This window comes from Eremothecium gossypii, chromosome VI (assembly GCF_000091025.4).
Source record: "Eremothecium gossypii ATCC 10895 chromosome VI, complete sequence".
Classification (NCBI taxonomy): Eukaryota; Fungi; Ascomycota; class Saccharomycetes; order Saccharomycetales; family Saccharomycetaceae; genus Eremothecium; species Eremothecium gossypii.
The window spans coordinates 529,188-546,632 of NC_005787.5; the positions used below are offsets into that span (position 1 = coordinate 529,188).

The 17,445-nt window shown below is 56.1% G+C and overlaps 11 protein-coding genes and 1 non-coding gene across 12 annotated transcripts; 5 read left to right on the forward strand and 7 right to left on the reverse strand.

Moving 5' to 3' along the window:
- Positions 1 to 268: 268 nt before the first annotated feature.
- INN1 (Inn1p) lies at positions 269 to 1,423 on the reverse strand (the record flags this gene model as incomplete). Its single annotated transcript, NM_210958.2, has 1 exon — positions 269 to 1,423. One exon carries the CDS (start codon positions 1,421 to 1,423, stop codon positions 269 to 271), a length of 1,155 nt encoding a protein of 384 aa, NP_985604.2.
- A 218-nt stretch (positions 1,424 to 1,641) lies between these two features.
- Positions 1,642 to 6,423, reverse strand: THO2 (Tho2p; the record flags this gene model as incomplete). The annotated part of the gene is made up of 1 exon (NM_210959.2): positions 1,642 to 6,423. One exon carries the CDS (start codon positions 6,421 to 6,423, stop codon positions 1,642 to 1,644), a length of 4,782 nt encoding a protein of 1,593 aa, NP_985605.2.
- A 191-nt stretch (positions 6,424 to 6,614) lies between these two features.
- On the forward strand, positions 6,615 to 6,918 carry YSF3 (U2 snRNP complex subunit YSF3; the record flags this gene model as incomplete). Its single annotated transcript, NM_210960.1, has 2 exons — positions 6,615 to 6,617; positions 6,667 to 6,918. The coding sequence occupies 2 exons, from the start codon at positions 6,615 to 6,617 to the stop codon at positions 6,916 to 6,918; spliced, it is 255 nt and encodes an 84-aa protein (NP_985606.1).
- Positions 6,919 to 6,935: 17 nt separating this feature from the next.
- On the reverse strand, positions 6,936 to 7,544 carry AGOS_AFR060C (uncharacterized protein; the record flags this gene model as incomplete). The annotated part of the gene is made up of 1 exon (NM_210961.1): positions 6,936 to 7,544. One exon carries the CDS (start codon positions 7,542 to 7,544, stop codon positions 6,936 to 6,938), a length of 609 nt encoding a protein of 202 aa, NP_985607.1.
- A 252-nt stretch (positions 7,545 to 7,796) lies between these two features.
- On the forward strand, positions 7,797 to 9,308 carry SRV2 (adenylate cyclase-binding protein; the record flags this gene model as incomplete). The annotated part of the gene is made up of 1 exon (NM_210962.2): positions 7,797 to 9,308. One exon carries the CDS (start codon positions 7,797 to 7,799, stop codon positions 9,306 to 9,308), a length of 1,512 nt encoding a protein of 503 aa, NP_985608.2.
- A 137-nt stretch (positions 9,309 to 9,445) lies between these two features.
- On the reverse strand, positions 9,446 to 10,867 carry NAM9 (mitochondrial 37S ribosomal protein uS4m; the record flags this gene model as incomplete). Its single annotated transcript, NM_210963.1, has 1 exon — positions 9,446 to 10,867. The coding sequence occupies one exon, from the start codon at positions 10,865 to 10,867 to the stop codon at positions 9,446 to 9,448; it is 1,422 nt and encodes a 473-aa protein (NP_985609.1).
- A 257-nt stretch (positions 10,868 to 11,124) lies between these two features.
- EAF7 (Eaf7p) lies at positions 11,125 to 11,826 on the forward strand (the record flags this gene model as incomplete). Its single annotated transcript, NM_210964.1, has 1 exon — positions 11,125 to 11,826. The coding sequence occupies one exon, from the start codon at positions 11,125 to 11,127 to the stop codon at positions 11,824 to 11,826; it is 702 nt and encodes a 233-aa protein (NP_985610.1).
- A 40-nt stretch (positions 11,827 to 11,866) lies between these two features.
- FPR1 (peptidylprolyl isomerase FPR1) lies at positions 11,867 to 12,211 on the reverse strand (the record flags this gene model as incomplete). The annotated part of the gene is made up of 1 exon (NM_210965.1): positions 11,867 to 12,211. One exon carries the CDS (start codon positions 12,209 to 12,211, stop codon positions 11,867 to 11,869), a length of 345 nt encoding a protein of 114 aa, NP_985611.1.
- A 651-nt stretch (positions 12,212 to 12,862) lies between these two features.
- AGOS_AFR065W (AFR065Wp) lies at positions 12,863 to 13,354 on the forward strand (the record flags this gene model as incomplete). Its single annotated transcript, NM_210966.2, has 1 exon — positions 12,863 to 13,354. The coding sequence occupies one exon, from the start codon at positions 12,863 to 12,865 to the stop codon at positions 13,352 to 13,354; it is 492 nt and encodes a 163-aa protein (NP_985612.2).
- Positions 13,355 to 13,757: 403 nt separating this feature from the next.
- Positions 13,758 to 14,870, reverse strand: AGOS_AFR066C (uncharacterized protein; the record flags this gene model as incomplete). The annotated part of the gene is made up of 1 exon (NM_210967.2): positions 13,758 to 14,870. The coding sequence occupies one exon, from the start codon at positions 14,868 to 14,870 to the stop codon at positions 13,758 to 13,760; it is 1,113 nt and encodes a 370-aa protein (NP_985613.2).
- A 515-nt stretch (positions 14,871 to 15,385) lies between these two features.
- AGOS_t0138 lies at positions 15,386 to 15,497 on the reverse strand. The gene is made up of 2 exons: positions 15,460 to 15,497; positions 15,386 to 15,429 (listed from the first exon to the last, which is right to left on the reverse strand). It is a non-coding gene; the product is annotated as a tRNA-Leu (tRNA).
- Positions 15,498 to 15,787: 290 nt separating this feature from the next.
- Positions 15,788 to 17,434, forward strand: CCT7 (chaperonin-containing T-complex subunit CCT7; the record flags this gene model as incomplete). Its single annotated transcript, NM_210968.1, has 1 exon — positions 15,788 to 17,434. The coding sequence occupies one exon, from the start codon at positions 15,788 to 15,790 to the stop codon at positions 17,432 to 17,434; it is 1,647 nt and encodes a 548-aa protein (NP_985614.1).
- Positions 17,435 to 17,445: the final 11 nt, after the last annotated feature.

Below are 17,445 nucleotides of genomic sequence, written 5' to 3' on the forward strand. Positions count from 1 at the left end.
CGTTCCGATGAGTGTCTGACACCGCAACGGCAGACGGTACTTTGCAGGTCGAAAGTCCATATTACTCTTCAAAAAAGTACGTTATATTCAGCATCGAGCATACTCGTCCAACGCACTGTCTACACGCGGAAAGGACATATACAGGCTAAATAAGAAGATGCGATAGACTTCCTACTGATACAGAGTCTCATGCTTTTTTTTTTGGGGGGGGGGGGGATTGTGTCCCTTAGGTAGCCCTTCAGCATAAGCTGCTCTTCCGGACGCCGGATCAAAATACAGGCGGCCTTCTGACAGGAGACAAGGAGCGCGTGTTCCTCATCTCATGAGGCAATGGTGGTAAGGGAACCAGGTTTCGCGATTGGCGCATTTGGCCGCCAGGGCTCGGGGATCTGGGCACAAAGTCCGGGTGGGGGCTGGGCCTTCGGCCGGGCAGCTTCGTGCGCTCGTCTGAAGGCTGAGGTAGTGGAGGCAACGCAGGTTGCAGACCGCTGCTGATTGAGTGTCTTGAGCGCATCCTCCCGTGTTGTTTGGGAAAATCGGGTTTGACTCCGACGACCTTCTGTAGTTCTTCAAGATCCACATTTGCCCGAGCCGCATCGTTCTGCTCTGGACTGCCCTGCTTGAAGTTATTCCATTTCTCCTTGAGCTGCTTCAACTTGGCCGTTATGCCCGTTCCCTCCGATTGCTGTGAGGTATGCGCGTCGAAGTTCTCTAGAGTATCAACACTTAATACAAATTCAGGCAGCTTGAGCTGTTCAACCTGTGGCAGGGCAGGATTCCTAGGAATGTACTGAAGCGTATCTGGCGAACGCCGCAACGCAGGCAGGGGCTGGCTCATTCCTCCTCCGTGCGTATACGTGAACCCAGATTGGGAGATAGAGCCTTGTAGCTGATCCTTAGGAAATGGAACATATGGTATCTCAGAGGGGAGAGGCGGAGAACGCTTCGTCTTGAGTGTCTTAGTCATGGGCGGCGGCGATGGCTCTGGCTGTATTTGTGACTTTCTTCGAATCGTGTGCTGCTTGAATGTGAGCTCAATGTATATCTTCCCTGCGTCGTCGGGGCCCAAGCTCAACTGGTACCACCTGTCATAGCCATCTTCGTGATCGCTATATAGGGCCGGCTTCAGATCTACCTCACACCGGCCAATAATCCGGGGTGCGCTCTTCTGATCATCGAACAACTCCACATACATTAAATGCTTCATCGCGGGTGTCAGCTCGAATACAGTGTGGAAGTCAAACACGGGTCTTTGCCCACCTCTAAACACTGTACCGGAAACCTCTGTGAGATGAGCTATTCGGAGTCTTACAAAGGGATCTTGCTTATCCATTTTCCGCATATTGGGAAGATCCTTTGCTTTTCTCACAAATACCTCCAAGTAGCCCTCTGGACCGCCAATTATCCTATCATCCATATACATCGTGAAAGATTGCCGATGACAACCGATTGTAGGTTTCCAGTAAAAGTCTTAACTTCCCTGCACTCTTATCGGATTGCTCTGGTTTCGATCCACTTCTTGCTTCTTCTAGATTACGTGCTGTAGCCATAAATATGAAAATACCAATCAATCACGTGAGTTTCATTTGCTATCGGATGCCACGCATATTACTAGTATCGCAGGCTACGGAACTCTGGAGACTATCTAAATCTACTGAATGTACCACTGCCTTTCGGACCTGTGGGAAGGACTGGCTGTGCATCAGGACGGCGATCACTGTTGGGTTTGCGCCTGTGCTCATCTTCCTTCCGCGGGCGTTTAGTGTCTACATTGTAGCGGTAGTCAGTTGTAGGCCGTTTACGCGGTGAATCTTTGGCGACGTTACGGAATCTGCTCTCAGGGCTTGGCTCAAGTTGACGGGCGGAAGATTGCGGATACCTCGTGCTCTCGGAATGAGCCCCGGAAAAGCGACTGGCTGGATCCTGTCTACCTTCGAAACGGGAACCAACTCTGTCCCGAAGGTTAACAGATTTTGGTTCTGGTTTTGGAGGAGGTATTTTTGGCGCCGCAGGTTTCGAGTTGTGAAACCGGGATCCAGAGGGCTTCTCATCCTTCTTAGGTGCTGGCGAGGGCTGCTTCGGAGCGCTTTCCTTAAATCTCGACTGGGCTCTAGGATTTTCCTTCACGGAATTCTTATTAAAGCGGTCCAATTGCGGTTTACTATCCGCAGGTTTCGCCTCGGAGGCAGCGGCTGCGGGTACCTTGACATCTGAAAACCTGCTCTCGCGTTGCGGCTTTGCAGTTTTGGTATTCGAGGTGTTGAAAGGGATATCGTCACCATATAAATCATCTGCCATTACCTTCATCTTTGTGGCTTTCGAAGTCGGTGGTCCGCATTGCATACAGGACGCTTCGAGCTCGGCAGCCTTCTGAGCAAACAGCGGATTGCTGTTCGGCCATTTCACCATGCTATAGAAATAATCAGTGAGAATTGCAGCAAGCTTCTTGCGAAAGACGTCCAAGTTTCCCTTGTAGTTACTTAGTTCCTTCCTCATTTCATCCTTGAAGTATAAGACACGAATATATTGAGGAAGATCGTCCACTCCTTCTGAGTTCAACAGTTTGCAAATGCTATCTATATTCTCAAGGATTTGGGTTCCTTGATATGATATAGGGCGCACATCTTCCGAAGTTTGGCTCTTTTCATATTCCTTACTGTCTGAGCTGCTGCTATAGCTCGTACCTTTTTTTTCGCTTGTGCTCGATACCGCCTTTGCTGCTTCCTTACGCGGCTTCACTTCTTCTAGCTTCTTCCTTTCTGTTTCCTTCGCTACTGCTACTTCGTATTCATTTATTTTTGCTTGTTCCTTCTCGAAGTTGTCAATTTCAATCTGTTCCTCCTTCGGAAGTTCATAAAAGTCCTGTTTCTTACATGCTGTTTTCATCCGACTTTTCAGATGCCCAATCAGGGCATTGCATGGTAGCTTGATATCTTCCCGTGTTTCATCTGAAAGCTTAGATTCCAATGATCTGCAAGCTTCACGGATCTGTTCATCAACCACTGGGAAAATCGGAGATATTTGGTTCAGGAATTCGATGGTGTTCCTGATGGACATATAATTGGTCTCAGACAGTAGTAGTCTCAAGTCGTAAAGAAGAACTGAGTACAAATGGTGGAGCCGTGAGAGCTTGCTGTTGTCAAAGGCCTCTTCAGACCTAGCTTGTTCAAAAGTCCTGATAATCATCCCATAGAAGAAACCAACGTTTGTTGATTCAGAAACAGTGCAAGAAAACAACAAACCACCGAGAACGTGCGATTCTACCATTTTTTCAAAGACAGCAATCGAGTCATGCACGCCCAACAGCGCAATGGTAAACAGTGCACTATAAGTGGCATCTGAGGAAGAGAACAGAGTCCTGGGGAGGATGCAGAACTGGATATAAGCCTGAACCCTTTCCGGGGTTAGTTCAGGGAACCAAACACTTCTTTTATCCTGGAACATTTCTTGAACATTCTTGAAAGCCTTTTGATGTGCAAGGCAGTTGGACATCACCTCTTGTACTTCATTTAAAATGGCGTTTTTATCACGCTGAAGCTTAGTTCTATCCAATTTGGTGTTCAAGGCCTTCGTTGTCTCATCATATAACTCCTTGTTAAAGTTCACATCATACAGGGTGAGTTTCCAAAAGCTTGTAAACAATGGCTTGTCAAGGTGCTCAAAACTAACATGCCTGAATTCGGTCTTTTCAAGAATATAGTCTATTTGCTTTATCGAAGAATCGCCTTCATGTCTCATCTCATCGATATAATCTCTCCAGATAAAAAAACTCCATTCCGTTGGCACATTATAGTCGTTAACTAGCTCATCAAATGGCAAAACGTTGTGAAGAAATTCTTCGCGGGTCAGTGTGAATTTGAACATCTCAATCAAGGTCCAGAGTAGAGAATTCGAATCGTCGCACTTGGTGGAGAGGATTTTATAATGTATGTCTGGGGACTGGGAAACGACATTTAAATTGCACAACATCACCAGCAGCTCAGAGATAGCGCCAATTTTGATGAAAGTCTGTGTTATTGACCTTGCAGCTTCGAAATTCTCTTGCCTAGTATCTAGGATGCGAGACCTCGCCGTTTTCTGCAAAGACGGCCCAGAATTGAGCATTTGAAGTTGTTTCCAACTGATATGATTTAGGCTCTGAATACCCCCGACCTTGGATACAAGTTCCTTCAGGACAGGAAGAGAGGCGTTGTAATCTTTGTGCAGATTCTTCACTGTGAAGATGAGAATATTAGTTAGATCCATTTTTGGGCACGAGTTCGCCAACCCTGCAATGAAAACGGATAAGCGCTGGATCCACGTGTGCTGGTTGATACCGTCAATTTGCAAGATATCCCTTCCTGAAGTCAACTTCAACAGTAATACGTATTGAAGTACGTCGTATGCAAAATCTGGGAAACCCTTCGCTGCTATTACGACCAGTTCGGAGACCTTGTCGTAATTCTCGATCTGATTGACAATTGGTTCTAGTGCAGCTAGAGGATTACTAGAGACCAGCCTGGACACTTCATTGACTTTGTCATCGATATGATCTATACTTAATGATTTCAGGAGCCCGCGAACTTTCCGCTGTACCTTATTGAAAGTTAGGCGCACGAATATGTCAGAATCGGATATCTTGCTGTACATTTCGTGGTATAAAAAGTATCGCTTTTCAAAGGGGAAGAGCTTGAGCAAATTATAAGCGTTGATATTAGCGATGAAGTCCTCTTCCAGTCCACCCAGCGCAGGAAAGATGAATTTCCTGAAATAATTAATCCACTTTTCGGTGACCAGCTCGGAATTCTCAGAGCTTAGAATGTCATGGACACCAATTGAACTCAACATACTGATTAAAGTCGGCGAAGCAGACAGCTTGGAGCCAACAAGGCCCAAAATTTCGTGCGAGTGGTAGAACAAACCATCCACATCCCCAATAACCGGCAGCCTGTCTGCCCAGCAACTGTAGTAGAAAACATATCTTGTGTTCAGTAAATATTTTTCCTTGACATTAGGAGAAAGACATTCATAGATTAAGCGGCCCTGCTTGCTGGGTAGCCCGCTATGAGTCATTTTCATTTTCACCCTGGGGGTAGGTTGATATGAAGGAGCGTTGATAGCCTTCTCATGCAAAGGTCTAATCATGTGCTCAAAGAGACGTAAAACGGACTCAACGAGGATATCTATCGACAGAGCCGTTTTCTCGTTGGTCCTTATGGAGTACAGCGCGGGAATCAACAGGCCGTGATTCAGACAGCTGGTTACTAGTCGCCACTTCCCCGTGCGCTTCACCTTGTACTGCCTATTCTTCCGTTCGCGCTCCTGCTTTTGCTCGTCCCTTTCTTTCTGCTCTGAGAGCGCTGCCTGGGCCGCTTTGTCTTCGCCCTTACTGTCTGTGGCACCTGGCGGGCCATCGTCCTCGTCTGGCAAAGCAGCGGCCATTGCCAGCGGGTTCAAGCTTCCCTCCTGCGACTGTTTGCACAGGTCAGCGTAGTATTCGTCGACGTACTTGGCCAGCGTCTCGTCATCGGGGCCCAGGGAGTCGAATATCGAGAGATACGAGACAAAGCCCTCGCGGATAAGCACGCACACCATGTCCATGTACCGATGGTCAAACTTCTCGTTCTTCAGCTTATGCGCAATCAGCTGCGCGGCAACCGCGCTGCCCCCGACGTTCAGTGTCTCCCACGCAAACGGGTCCGACCGCTGCAATGGCCAGTAGTCGGAGCGCTGCAGCAGCAGCACCAAGAACTCGTGGTGGTGGTGCACATGGACGGAGGACACGCGCAGAATGACGTCCAGCACGCGGATCGGGTCCAGCGTGTATTTGCCCGCGACAAACTGGATCTGTCGCCAGTAGTAATCCGCGCTCTGGAAGCGGTCCTTGTCCGCGTACGCCACATGCAGCAGCATACATATCTGCGAAAAGCCCAGAGGGCTCTCAAACAGCAGATTGTACTTCTTGAGGTGGTACTTCTCGGAGATCAAGCTGCGCTTGTACAGCGACGTCTGCTCCTTCGCCCACCGATGCAGTAGCAGCTTTTCCACCAGGCTGGCCGAAAACTCAAAGTCCATCCCCGTCAGCTGCTGCAGCAGCTCCACCATGTTCGCCTCGTCTCCCCCGTGGCGCGGAAAGCAGTTGATCAGGTTCGCTAGTATCCGCGCATTGGCCGAGCTGTTCTCGCACAGCGCAGCCAGCAGGCTCGCCAATGGCCCGTAGTCCCCCACCAGCCCGCGCAGCGCCCCCTGCGTAAACAGCAGCCCCTCCGCAAACACCCTGTACACAAAGTCCACCTGCTCCGATGCCTTCGCGAGCGTCCGGTACTCTGCTATCAGCCTGTCCGCGTTCGTCGCCCAGTCTTTCAGAAATTCATCCGTGAACACCTCTCTGGCGTGCGGCACGTGCTCCCGGGCCAGCGCATTGAGTTCATCCACAGCCAGCATCGCGACTCAGCTTCCTCAACAGCAGCGTCCGGTCTCCAGCGTCTGCTGTTCGCTTGCTGGGCTTTCGAGGTAGTGTCAGCTAAAAGCAGAAAACTTTTTGGTTCACCGCCTCATCCACCGCCATACCCACCGCGAAGCACAGCTGTCGACACCAGAGCCCGCGCCCACCCCGCCGGCCCACGACCAGCAGCATGGTATGTTCCCCGCACCGCGGCGCCCGCCTACAGCTACTAACGGTCCCAGTCCGACAAGATCCGCGAGGAACGGCTATTCCAGGCGATGAAGCAGAAGCACATCGGCCTCGGCACAGACGACACATCGAGAGACGAGTGGTTGACACAGGTACATAGAGATACATACAACAGCTTGCTGGGGCACAGCGCCCTGCTGCAATACGCGGCACTCAGCGGGCCCACGCGCAACAAGGCGGAGACGCGGCTGGCCATGGTCAGCCGGATGTGCGGCGGGCCCGCCACGCGGCGCGCGCCGGCGTAGCTACTATAGACACACAGCTACGGCTGTGGCTGCAACTCAGAGATGCTGGATATTTCCGCGGTCACGCGGCGGCCGTCGATCTCTGCGCCGTGGAAGCGCTGCACCAGCTGCTGCAGCGTGCGCACGCCGTCCGCGCCCGCCACGTGCACCTCCGCGACCGCCGAGCCCGACGCCAGGTCTAGCGTCTGCAGGTGCGCCACGCGCCCCAGGCCCTGCGCCTCGATCACCTGCTTCAGGCGCTCCGGCCGCGACCCGATCGGCAGGTTGCGGATCGTCAGGAACTGCGCACCGCTGCGCAGCGACACCACTAGCCGCCGCCGCCCAGCCCCGTCGTCGTAGTTGCTGCTGCTGAACACTGCGCGCGTCTCGCGCGGCACGCGTCGCGCCCGCCGCGCCCGCCGGCCTGTGCCGGCGTGCGCGCGGTTGAACTCCCGCAGCTGCGCGCCCACGTCGTCCGCGCGCACCAGCTTGCCGTTGATCACCCGCAGACCCGCCGCGCCCACGGGCCCCGCCGATCGCTGCTGCTGCCCCACTCTGCCGAATAGCGACCCGCCCGCCGCGCCGCCCGCCTCTGCGGCGCCGCCCCGCGCCCGTTTGCGCGCCAAGTTTCTGTGTGTATCAACCATACTGCACGATACGCGATCAAATGGCCCTCACGTGCTCCCTAGCAGCTCCAATAGCGACTTCTTGCCTCTGTTTCAGCAACGTCGAGGTGGGCTTTTCACCGACTTTTCAGGCCCATGTCGGGAAAAGGCCAGTTGTGATTTTGCATAACAGTGCAGTGTGTATAAAAGGGACGCTTTCTAGATAAGTTCTACCTTTTAGAAGTCGGTATTATCGCTAAAGCCGAGCCAGGACATCCGAGACCAGCAGTGGGCATGTTGGAGGCGAACTTTTCTATCCAGGGGTACAACCTGGTGAAGTTGCTGAAGCGATTGGAAGACGCAACGGCACGGCTGGAGGACGTGACAATCTACCAAGAGGGCTACGTGCAGTCGAAGATGGGCAGCGCAGCAGGACAGACGAGCATGGGGTCGCAGGTGAGCGCGGAGGGCGGCGCGGCGGCGGAGGCGCCGGCGCACATGCAGGAGTACGAGCAGCTGGTGGACGAGTGGGTGCGGCCGCTGGTCGGGGCAGGGCAGCAGATTGACGCGGCGGTGGGCGAGGCGTCGCAGCAGCTGCTGGAGGGCTTCGCGGCGCAGGGCACGCTTCTGCGGGCGGCAGCGCTGGCGCGCAAGCCGGAGATGGGGTCGGAGGGCTTCATGCGGGCGCTGGGGCCGCTGAACGAGCGGATCATGACGCTGGGGGCGCTGAAGGACGCGCAGCGGCAGTCGCCGTACTTCGCGTACCTGAGCGCGGTGGCGGAGGGCGCGCCGGCGTTCGGGTGGATTGCGTCGGAGACGCCGGTGTCGCTGATCGGCGACTTCAAGGACGCGGCGCAGTTCTGGACGAACCGCGTGCTGAAGGAGTTCCGCGAGAAGGACGCGAACGCGGCGGAGTGGGTGCGTCTGTTCCTGGGCACGTTCGACGCGCTGCGGGGCTACGTGAAGGCGCACCACGCAACGGGGCCGACGTACAAGAGCGACGGGGTGGACTTCATGGAGGCCTTCGAGCAGGTGTCGGGCGTGGTGGCGGCGGAGCCCGCTGCGGCGGCGGGGGCACCCCCGCCGCCGCCCCCGCCGCCGGCCTCTGTGTTCCAGGCGCCTGCGGACGGCGGCTCGCAGGGCATCAACGCGGTGTTTGCGGAGCTGAACCAGGGCGAAAACATCACGCGCTCGCTGCGCAAGGTGGACCGCTCACAGCAGACACATAAGAACCCGGAGCTGCGCGCGGCGTCGTCCGTGCCATCCTCCGCAGGCTCGCGCACGCCGCCGCCCAAGCCGCGGAAGCCGACCACTCTCAAGACGCGGAAGCCGCCCAGAAAGGAGCTCGTCGGCAGCAAGTGGTTCGTCGAGAACTACGACGGCGAGGCGGACCCCATCATCATTGAGACGAACAAGGACGAGTCCGTTTTCATCGGCCGTTGTAACAATATCTTTATACAGCTCAAGGGCAAGGTCAACGCGGTGACCATCAGCGAGAGCCAACATTGCAACCTCTTGCTCGACTCCTCGATCAGCGGCGTGGATGTGATCAAGTCGGAACGCTTTGCCATCCAGGTGGCTCAGCAGATCCCGCAGATCACCATAGACAAGAGCGACACTGGTGTCATCTACTTGAGCAAGGACTCGCTTCAGACAGAACTTTTCACGTCATCCTCGACCTCCATCAACGTCAACATCCCAACAGGGGATGACGGCGACTTTGAGGAACACCCTATTCCAGAACAATTGAAACATACGTTCAGTAATGGCCGCCTGAATAGTGCTATTTTCGAACATGTAGCTTGAATCGCGATCCGTTTTTTGATGGCTGGTACTATTAATAGCTTCTAAGTGTATGTATTCCTATATACAGGAAGATGTAAATAGCGGGTTAGACGGATTGTGGACCTTTTATGTACATCGTCGGGCGTGGGCACACGGCATCACTGCCCCTTTCTGAGGTAGTACATGTACGCACGTTCATGCACCGGAAGCGGGAATGGACTGATCACCTCCGAATGGCCCGGCCGTGCCACGGGATCTCTCAGATAGATGGCGTGGCACGCTTTGAACGAGACTTCTATGTGGTGGGGAAGGATCGCAAATGGCGCGAGGAACGGTCTGGGCTTCCAAGGGGTGAAATAGGGCTTGTTAGGGTTTTGGCGGCCGTAGGGCCACTTTTGCCAAGGGAGGTTAACGGCTTTCTGGGCGGCTGCAGGGTCCTCGAGTAGCTCCTTCGTCTTGAGCTGGGGATGCAGCCGCAAGCTCTCAACCCACTCGGAGTCGTATGGCATCTCCAGCGTAGCGGGGTCACCCTTCTTGCCGTCATAGAACGCCCTTATGGCTGCATCATGCTGTTGCATGAGCGCGCCGAGCTCTGACGTCGTAGTACGCAGCTTCTTCTTCATGGCGTCACTGACTTCGGGCGCCGCGCTGTCCAGGATGATCTTGGCCTGCTCCTCGGCGGTCTTGTCTTGCAGGATCTTGAGCGCTTCCGATTTTTCCAACGTCTTGTAGATCTCAAACAGCGCCTTGGCCAGTTCAGCGTCGCCATACGAAGCGGTGCGGAATGTCGCCGCGCTGATGCTCTTCTCTCCGTCGTGTTCGCGGGCAGCAGCAAGCACCTTGCACAGCAATGACTCCTTGTCCGTGGATTTCAATACCGCCAGCTTCTTCTCGTCCAGCTGCTTGTTGTTGTGGTTGATCAGCTCCACAAATACCTGGCGCTCCGGGTGCGAGGCCTGCATGGACTGCAGCTGCTTGATCTTGCCCTGCCACGCCTCACGCGGGTTGTTGCGCGCCTCGGTGACGTACTTGTTCCACATGCGGATCTGCTGCTTGTCTATGGCCAGCGCCTGCTCCAAACTGGGCTTGCGCGCGCCCAATGCTTCCAGAACTTTATCCGGGCGCACGCTGAACATGTCGCCAGCCTTGAGCGGGTAGCCGGGGTGTTTCATGGTCACCCCGTTCACGTATACGTTGCCATGCAGGATAAACTGCCGCGCCTGCCGCACGGACGACGCAAACATCGCACGGAACAGCGCGAATTCCAACCGCTTCTCCAGCACAGCGTACGTCTGCATCAGAATCGGCGTCGGCGCAACGTCGCCGCCCTTCAGCGAGGCGTCCAGCTGCGCGACCGACGTCAGCCGCGGGCTGAAGGTGCTCTGCCACCGCGATTCCGTCAGATGCTCACCGTGGTATGCCCTGGTCTCCTGCTTCGAGCTCCATTTCTGCTGGTATAGTGTCTTGGTCCGCAAGTCTATCTGCGACTTTTTGTACAGGTTGAACAGATTGTACTTGTTGAAGGAAGCACGCACTTTCCCCCTGGAAAGGGATTTGAGCAATAGCGCCTTCCTAGGCATCCTTGTATAACGCGATCGTCAGCCGACTATGGAGAAGCCACGGTGATTAGCGGTGTCCCAAATCTATGGTCGGTACGCTGGAGCTGCGCACTGCGAGCTCATCGGAACAAGTGAAAAATTTGAGAGTTCTAAGCGGTCACGTGCCGCTGATCACGTGACCGCCGCGCGGCGAGCGATGTTGAAGCTCGGCCTCGGTGGTGGTCGATAGCGGCACCATGAGCCCTGGCACGGCTGGCGCTTGAAGACAGGGGCACCACATGGGGGTGAAATGGTCTACGGTGGACGAGATCCGCCTCTTCAAGTGGGTAGCGCAGTTTAAGCCGGCCGGAATTCACAAGCACTTCCATATGCGATGCATTTTGGAGCGCCTGAACAACCCAGATGACTACCCCGTGACGCTGCTGCAGAGCGACGAGCCGCGCAAGACGTTCAGCGCGCAGGACGTGTGGGAGAAGCTCGCCGAGTACTACGACCTCCAGCAGGCAGACCTGGTCGAGGGCATGCAGGTCGGCGAGGACGCGGCCGACGACGGCGCGCCGCCCGGCGGCTTCTCGCTGCCCTGGGGCGAGTACGGCGAGCTGATGCTGCACAACGCGCGCGCGGACGGCGCGGGCGACGACGAGGCCGAGCCGGACGCCGGCGCGGCGCGCGACGACGCGGACGAGCGCCCGCGCAGCAGCGCCGGCAGCACCGGCGCGCGCACGCGCCGCCAGACGCGCCAGACGCGCAGCCAGCAGGCCGGCTCCGACGACGAGAAGCCCTCCGCGCCGCCCTCCGCGCCCGACGACGCGCCCGACGACGAGCCCGACGAGGACGGCGACCTGCCGCCCTCCAAAAAGCCGCGCACGCGCGCCCACGACGACGCGCCCGGCTCCAGCGCCTCCGACTCGCCCGCCGCCCGCACCCGCCGCAAGGCCGTCAACCCGCCCGTCCAGCGCCGCCTCCGCACCCGCAGGTAGCATCCATAGCATTTGTGGCTACACAGCTACATACTACGTATCAGTTCACCTTTAGCAGCTCCACCTCGAAGATCAGCGTCGCGTTGGGCGGGATCAGCCCCGGGAAGCCCCGCGGCCCGTACGCGTACGCGCCCGGGATCGTCAGCCGCGCCTTCTCGCCCACCGACAGCTTCGGGATCGCCACGTCCCAGCCCTTGATCACCTGCCCCACGCCGATGTTGCACTGGAACGGCGAGCCCCGGTCCACCGACGAGTCGAACTTCTGCTCGTTCTCCAGCGTCCCGGTGTAGTGGATCGTCACCAGGTCCCCGGTCTTCGGGAACGTCTTGCCATCGCCTGGCGACAGTCTGTCGATCTTCACGTTACCTTCGATTACCTCCGACATGCTCGTTGCTGCTCCCGTGGCTGCCGGAGAGTGATCAAGTGCGTGTTATTAAGGCCCCCAACGCCACCCGCCTGGCCGGGTAACACGTGCCCCGCGGCTCGCCGCGGTGGGGCTGTGCGGCCCGGCCGCCCCATGCACCGGCACGCGGGCCGGTGCACCGCGTGCGCGCACTTTGCGCCCGCCGCGGCGCCCACTGCCCGAAGCGGTAAACTTAGTACGCAACCGCCCAGCGCCCGTCATAGCATACGGACGCCAGACGGGGTAAGGCCGTAGCCCAGTCGGGAATGCGGGCACGATACCTCTTTAGGCAGGATACTATTTTAAGGCGTACAGGCGCGCAGCCCATCGTGCAGGCTGCAGTAGCAAGCTGAGACAGGCTGGGCAAGTCTAGACCTGGGACACAGCCCGCAACCTAGAGGCCGCGGTGGCCGCGAGGCGTCAGACATTTTCGGTGCGAGGGCGCGTGGCAGCAGGACAAAGAGCCGCGAGAGAAGCAAATGCACAACTAAACGGGGAGGAAGGCCAGCGGATTTCTTTTTGGGCTTTCTGTGCGAGGTGGAAATTGTATAAATAGTGGGAGCGGCGGCTGGTCTTGGCGGCTGAGACTGTTCTGTGCCCCATCGGTTATTATTATTCACACCACTCGTTAAGATGAAGTTCGCCTCTACCGTCGCTGTTTTTGCCGCCGCCTCCGTTGTCTACGCGCAGCACCCAATCTCGCAGATTGGCGATGGCCAAATCCAGGCCAACACGGACACCGCTCCACCAACCAAGGTCCCACCAACGACCGCGGCGCCTCCTCCAGCGTCGTCCGCTCCCCCAGCGGCTCCACCAGCTGCCCCACCAGCGGCGCCACCAGCGCCCCCAGCGCAGCCACCAAAGCAGGAGCCACCTAAGTCGGAGCCACCTAAGGCCTCGTCCTCTGCGCCACCGGCCTCGTCCTCTGCGCCACCTAAGCCTTCGTCCTCTGCGCCACCAAAGGCCTCGTCCTCTGCGCCACCAAAGGTGACCTCTGCGCCTCCAGCGCCTACCACCTCTGCTCCTCCAGCGATCGAGACCCAGTCCACCAACGCCGCCGGCAACCTAGCTGCCTCCGGCTTCTTCGCTGCGGGTGTGATGGCCGCCGGCGCTTTGTTGATCTGATTCCGACAGCAAGACTTTTAGGCGTGTTTTTACAAGAGATATTCAAGGCCACTGACTAACTACGCCACGGTTAGGCGGGCCATGGGCATGTGTAACCGGCAGGCGGGCCTCGCCGCGGGCTCATATCGTTGAGCTCCTCTTGGTCACATATATAGCTTACTTGCAATTGAATAACTATGTCCAATCGATGTCTCTGAACACTGCGCGCGCATGCGGGTTCCGCCGCGGCGGCTCCTGCAGTCGCGCGGCGGGCGGCCTTGGCGCCGGAGCCGCCGCGGCATTGCGTTTCGACTGTGTTCGTTGTTTTAATGAAATACGTACTGCGCTATACAGCCTGCCAATTCCGGGCAAAAGCGCCGGAAGAACAGTTGGACAACCAGGCCCATGATTACATAACGGCTGCTTACAACTTCGCAACCAATTTGTGTCCGTCGGTCTTGCCCTGTTTGATGTCGCGGATGATGGAAGGGACCGACTCTAGGCCCTGGGACACCTTAACGGGAATGTGGAGGATAGAGCCGTCGGCAATCTTCGGCGTGATGAAGTCCACAAAGGAGATGGCCTGCTTGCGGTAGGCAGGACTGGCCGGGTGGGTGATCTTGCCTATGGTCGCGTCTTCGCCGCTGATCTGGTACAACATCGTGTTGCCGACCTCGACGTTGGACTTTAGCTCATCCTCGGGAATGGTGCCCTTGGCAGACATGTGCGTCAACTGCACGAGCTTGACAGGGGCCGAGGTGGGCGCGAGCTTGTAGACCAGGCGCAGCGTCTCCGGGACGGAGACGGCGTCGACAAGATGGTAGAGGTTGGGGTGGTCGCGGGCGATCTGCGCGACCACGTCTTCGTCGTGGTAGTCGTAGATCTCGTCCGCGCCGAACTTCCTGAGCCGGGCCTCGTGCTTTTTGGAGGCGACCACGATCACGCGGCTGTAGGCGTTCAACTTGCGGCACAACTGGATGAGGTATTGCCCGCAGCCGGTGGCACCACCCCAGATGAGGATGGGGTGATCGTGCTGAACGTGCGCCGGCTCCCAATCGAGCTTGTTGCCGAAATTCAAGCACAATACCTGGGCGGCGGTCAACAAGGTCACAGGCATCGTCGCTGCCCCTTCGAACGTCTCCACACGGCCCTCCTGGAGCACCTCCTTGTCGGCTGGCCCTAGCGGGAGCTTGATGCAGACAGGAAGATCCACTCTGACGTATTCGGCAAACGCCCCATTTTCGGGGTTCCGGACGGAGGCCCCGTGTACCACTGTGAACAAGGTGTCGCCCACAGCCCACTTGCTGTCGCTGTTGGGGCCGAGCTGCACGATTTCGCCCGCAACGTCGCAGCCAAGGACCGAGCCCTGCGGCCCCAACTTGAATTCGATATGTTTCCAGTCGGTCGGGTTACCGGCCACTGCCTTCGTCTTGATCAATGCCATGTTCATTCCGAGTTTTGGGACCGGGAGGTCGTCCTTGACGATGCACTGGTCGCTGTGGATGACAACGGCTTTCATGGTAGCTGGGATAGACATATTCGGCGTAGACTGGCGATTTGCTTTGCGCTTGCTTGTACAGATTGCCAGTCCGGGATATGACGGGCCATACGTTCTTATTATATACCAAGCCGCACCAAAAGTTTCCGCCGAGACTAGAGGGGGTACGCTCAGCTCATCGGAAACATGCACGAGATATCATGGCGGATTCCTTTTTTGTGCAAGGGTTACTAGCGTTGACACGAAATATCAGTGCAGGATACGGTAGTGAAACTTGGGATACTCTTGCTGCCAGTAACAGCTACCGGCTTAGTAATGCAAATTGGGATTGGTTTCGGTACCCTCCTCATGGCCGGCAAGATGGCGGCTTAGTAATAATACCTGGGGACGATTCCAATATCACCGCTTGCAGTGCACGATCCAGCTTAGTAATAAGAGGCTGGGATGGTTTCGGTACCCCACTGTCGGATTCCAACAGTTTACCTCCAACGGTACCACGAAATAGTGTGCGGATTCAGCTTTCGCTGGCGCCCCAAAAACGCCCGCAAAAATATTGGTTGCGAGGAGATTCGAACTCCTGCATCTTACGATACCTGAGTGTTCAGCTGTGAACAGCTGTAAGCATACACTTGAATCAGGCGCCTTAGACCGCTCGGCCACACAACCGTAATATAGTACCGGTACGCAATTCACGAGATACAATGTGAAGCGCCGACCACGTGCACAAACTAAGCCATAGAAGTGTTATGCAGCAGCAGCAATGGGCCAGTAGGCGATGTTTTGCTGAGATTGGAGCTCTATCCGGTGTCCTGGAGCATTCTCCTTGCCGTCTGCCATCTTAGAGCTGAAAAAAAAAATGGCCTAGTGGCAAAAACTGCCGTCATCGTCGGTACAGGAAGCTGACAGACCGTGACGAGGCCATCACCCACCATATCTGAACGACCACCGAGCTCAGGATGAACTTTGGAAACCAAGCTCCCACAATAGTTGTGCTGAAAGAAGGTACAGACGCCTCTCAAGGTCGCGGCCAGATCATATCGAATATCAATGCGTGTTTGGCGATCCAAGATACCCTCAAGCCCACCTTGGGCCCACTTGGATCTGACATCCTGATTGTGTCGAGCGATGGCAGGACGACCATCTCGAACGATGGTGCCACCATCCTGAAGTTGCTGGACGTTGTGCACCCCGCTGCGAAGACACTGGTTGACATTTCCAGAGCGCAGGATGCGGAAGTCGGGGACGGGACCACGAGTGTGACGATCATTGCCGGTGAGTTGATGAAGGAGGCGAAGCCGTTCCTGGAGGAGGGCATTTCCTCGCACACGATCATGAAGGGTTACCGGAAGGCAGTGCAGCTTGCGGTGAAGCGGATCAAGGAGCTAGCCGTCGACATAAGTGGGGACAAGGTGAGCAGAGATTTGCTAGAGCGCTGCGCCAGGACGGCTATGTCATCGAAATTGATTCACCAGAACGCCGACTTTTTTGTAAAGATGTGTGTGGATGCCGTTCTCTCGCTGGACCAGGAAGATCTGGACGAAAAGCTGATCGGCATCAAGAAGATCCCTGGCGGTGCAATGGACGACTCCGTGTTCGTGAACGGTGTGGCCTTCCAGAAGACATTCTCTTACGCTGGGTTTGAACAGCAGCCCAAGCGGTTTCAGGACCCCAAAATCCTGTGCTTAAACATCGAGCTGGAATTGAAGGCCGAAAAGGACAATGCTGAAGTGAGAGTGGAGCACGTAGACGACTACCAATCTGTTGTGGACGCAGAATGGCAGATTATATTAGACAAGCTGAAGCAAATTGAGGACACAGGTGCGAATATCGTCCTGTCCAGATTGCCAATTGGCGACTTGGCTACACAATACTTTGCGGACAGGGATATCTTCTGTGCGGGTAGAGTTTCCACGGAGGATCTAAACCGTGTGATTCAGGCCACTGGCGGCGCCATTCAGTCCACGACCAGCGACATACGGGTTGAGCACTTGGGCACTTGCGCTACGTTTGAAGAGATGCAGATCGGCTCTGAGCGGTACAACTTGTTCCAGGGCTGCCCAGAGGCGAAGACCTGCACGTTGTTGTTGAGAGGTGGTGCCGAACAAGTGATCGCCGAGGTTGAAAGATCCCTTCATGATGCCATAATGATCGTCAAGAGGGCGCTACAAAATAAGCTCGTCGTGGCCGGCGGTGGCGCCATAGAGATGGAAATATCCAAATATTTGCGGGACTACTCCAAGACTATCGCTGGCAAGCAGCAGCTAATCATTAATGCATTTGCAAAGGCCTTGGAAGTCATTCCAAGACAGCTTTGCGAAAACGCGGGGTTTGACGCCATAGAGATACTGAACCGTCTCAGACTTGCGCACAGCAAGGACGAAAAATGGTACGGCGTCGACTTTGAAACCGAGAACATCGGGGACAACTTCGCCAAATTTGTGTGGGAGCCAGCTCTAGTCAAGATCAACGCGCTAAGCAGTGCGGCAGAGGCCGCCAACCTCATCCTCTCGGTCGACGAGACCATCAAGAACAAAGAAAGCGAGGGCGCGAACGCCGGGATGACCGGCCCGGGCGCTAGAGGCAGAGGCATCCCAATGCATTGAACAAGAGCGCT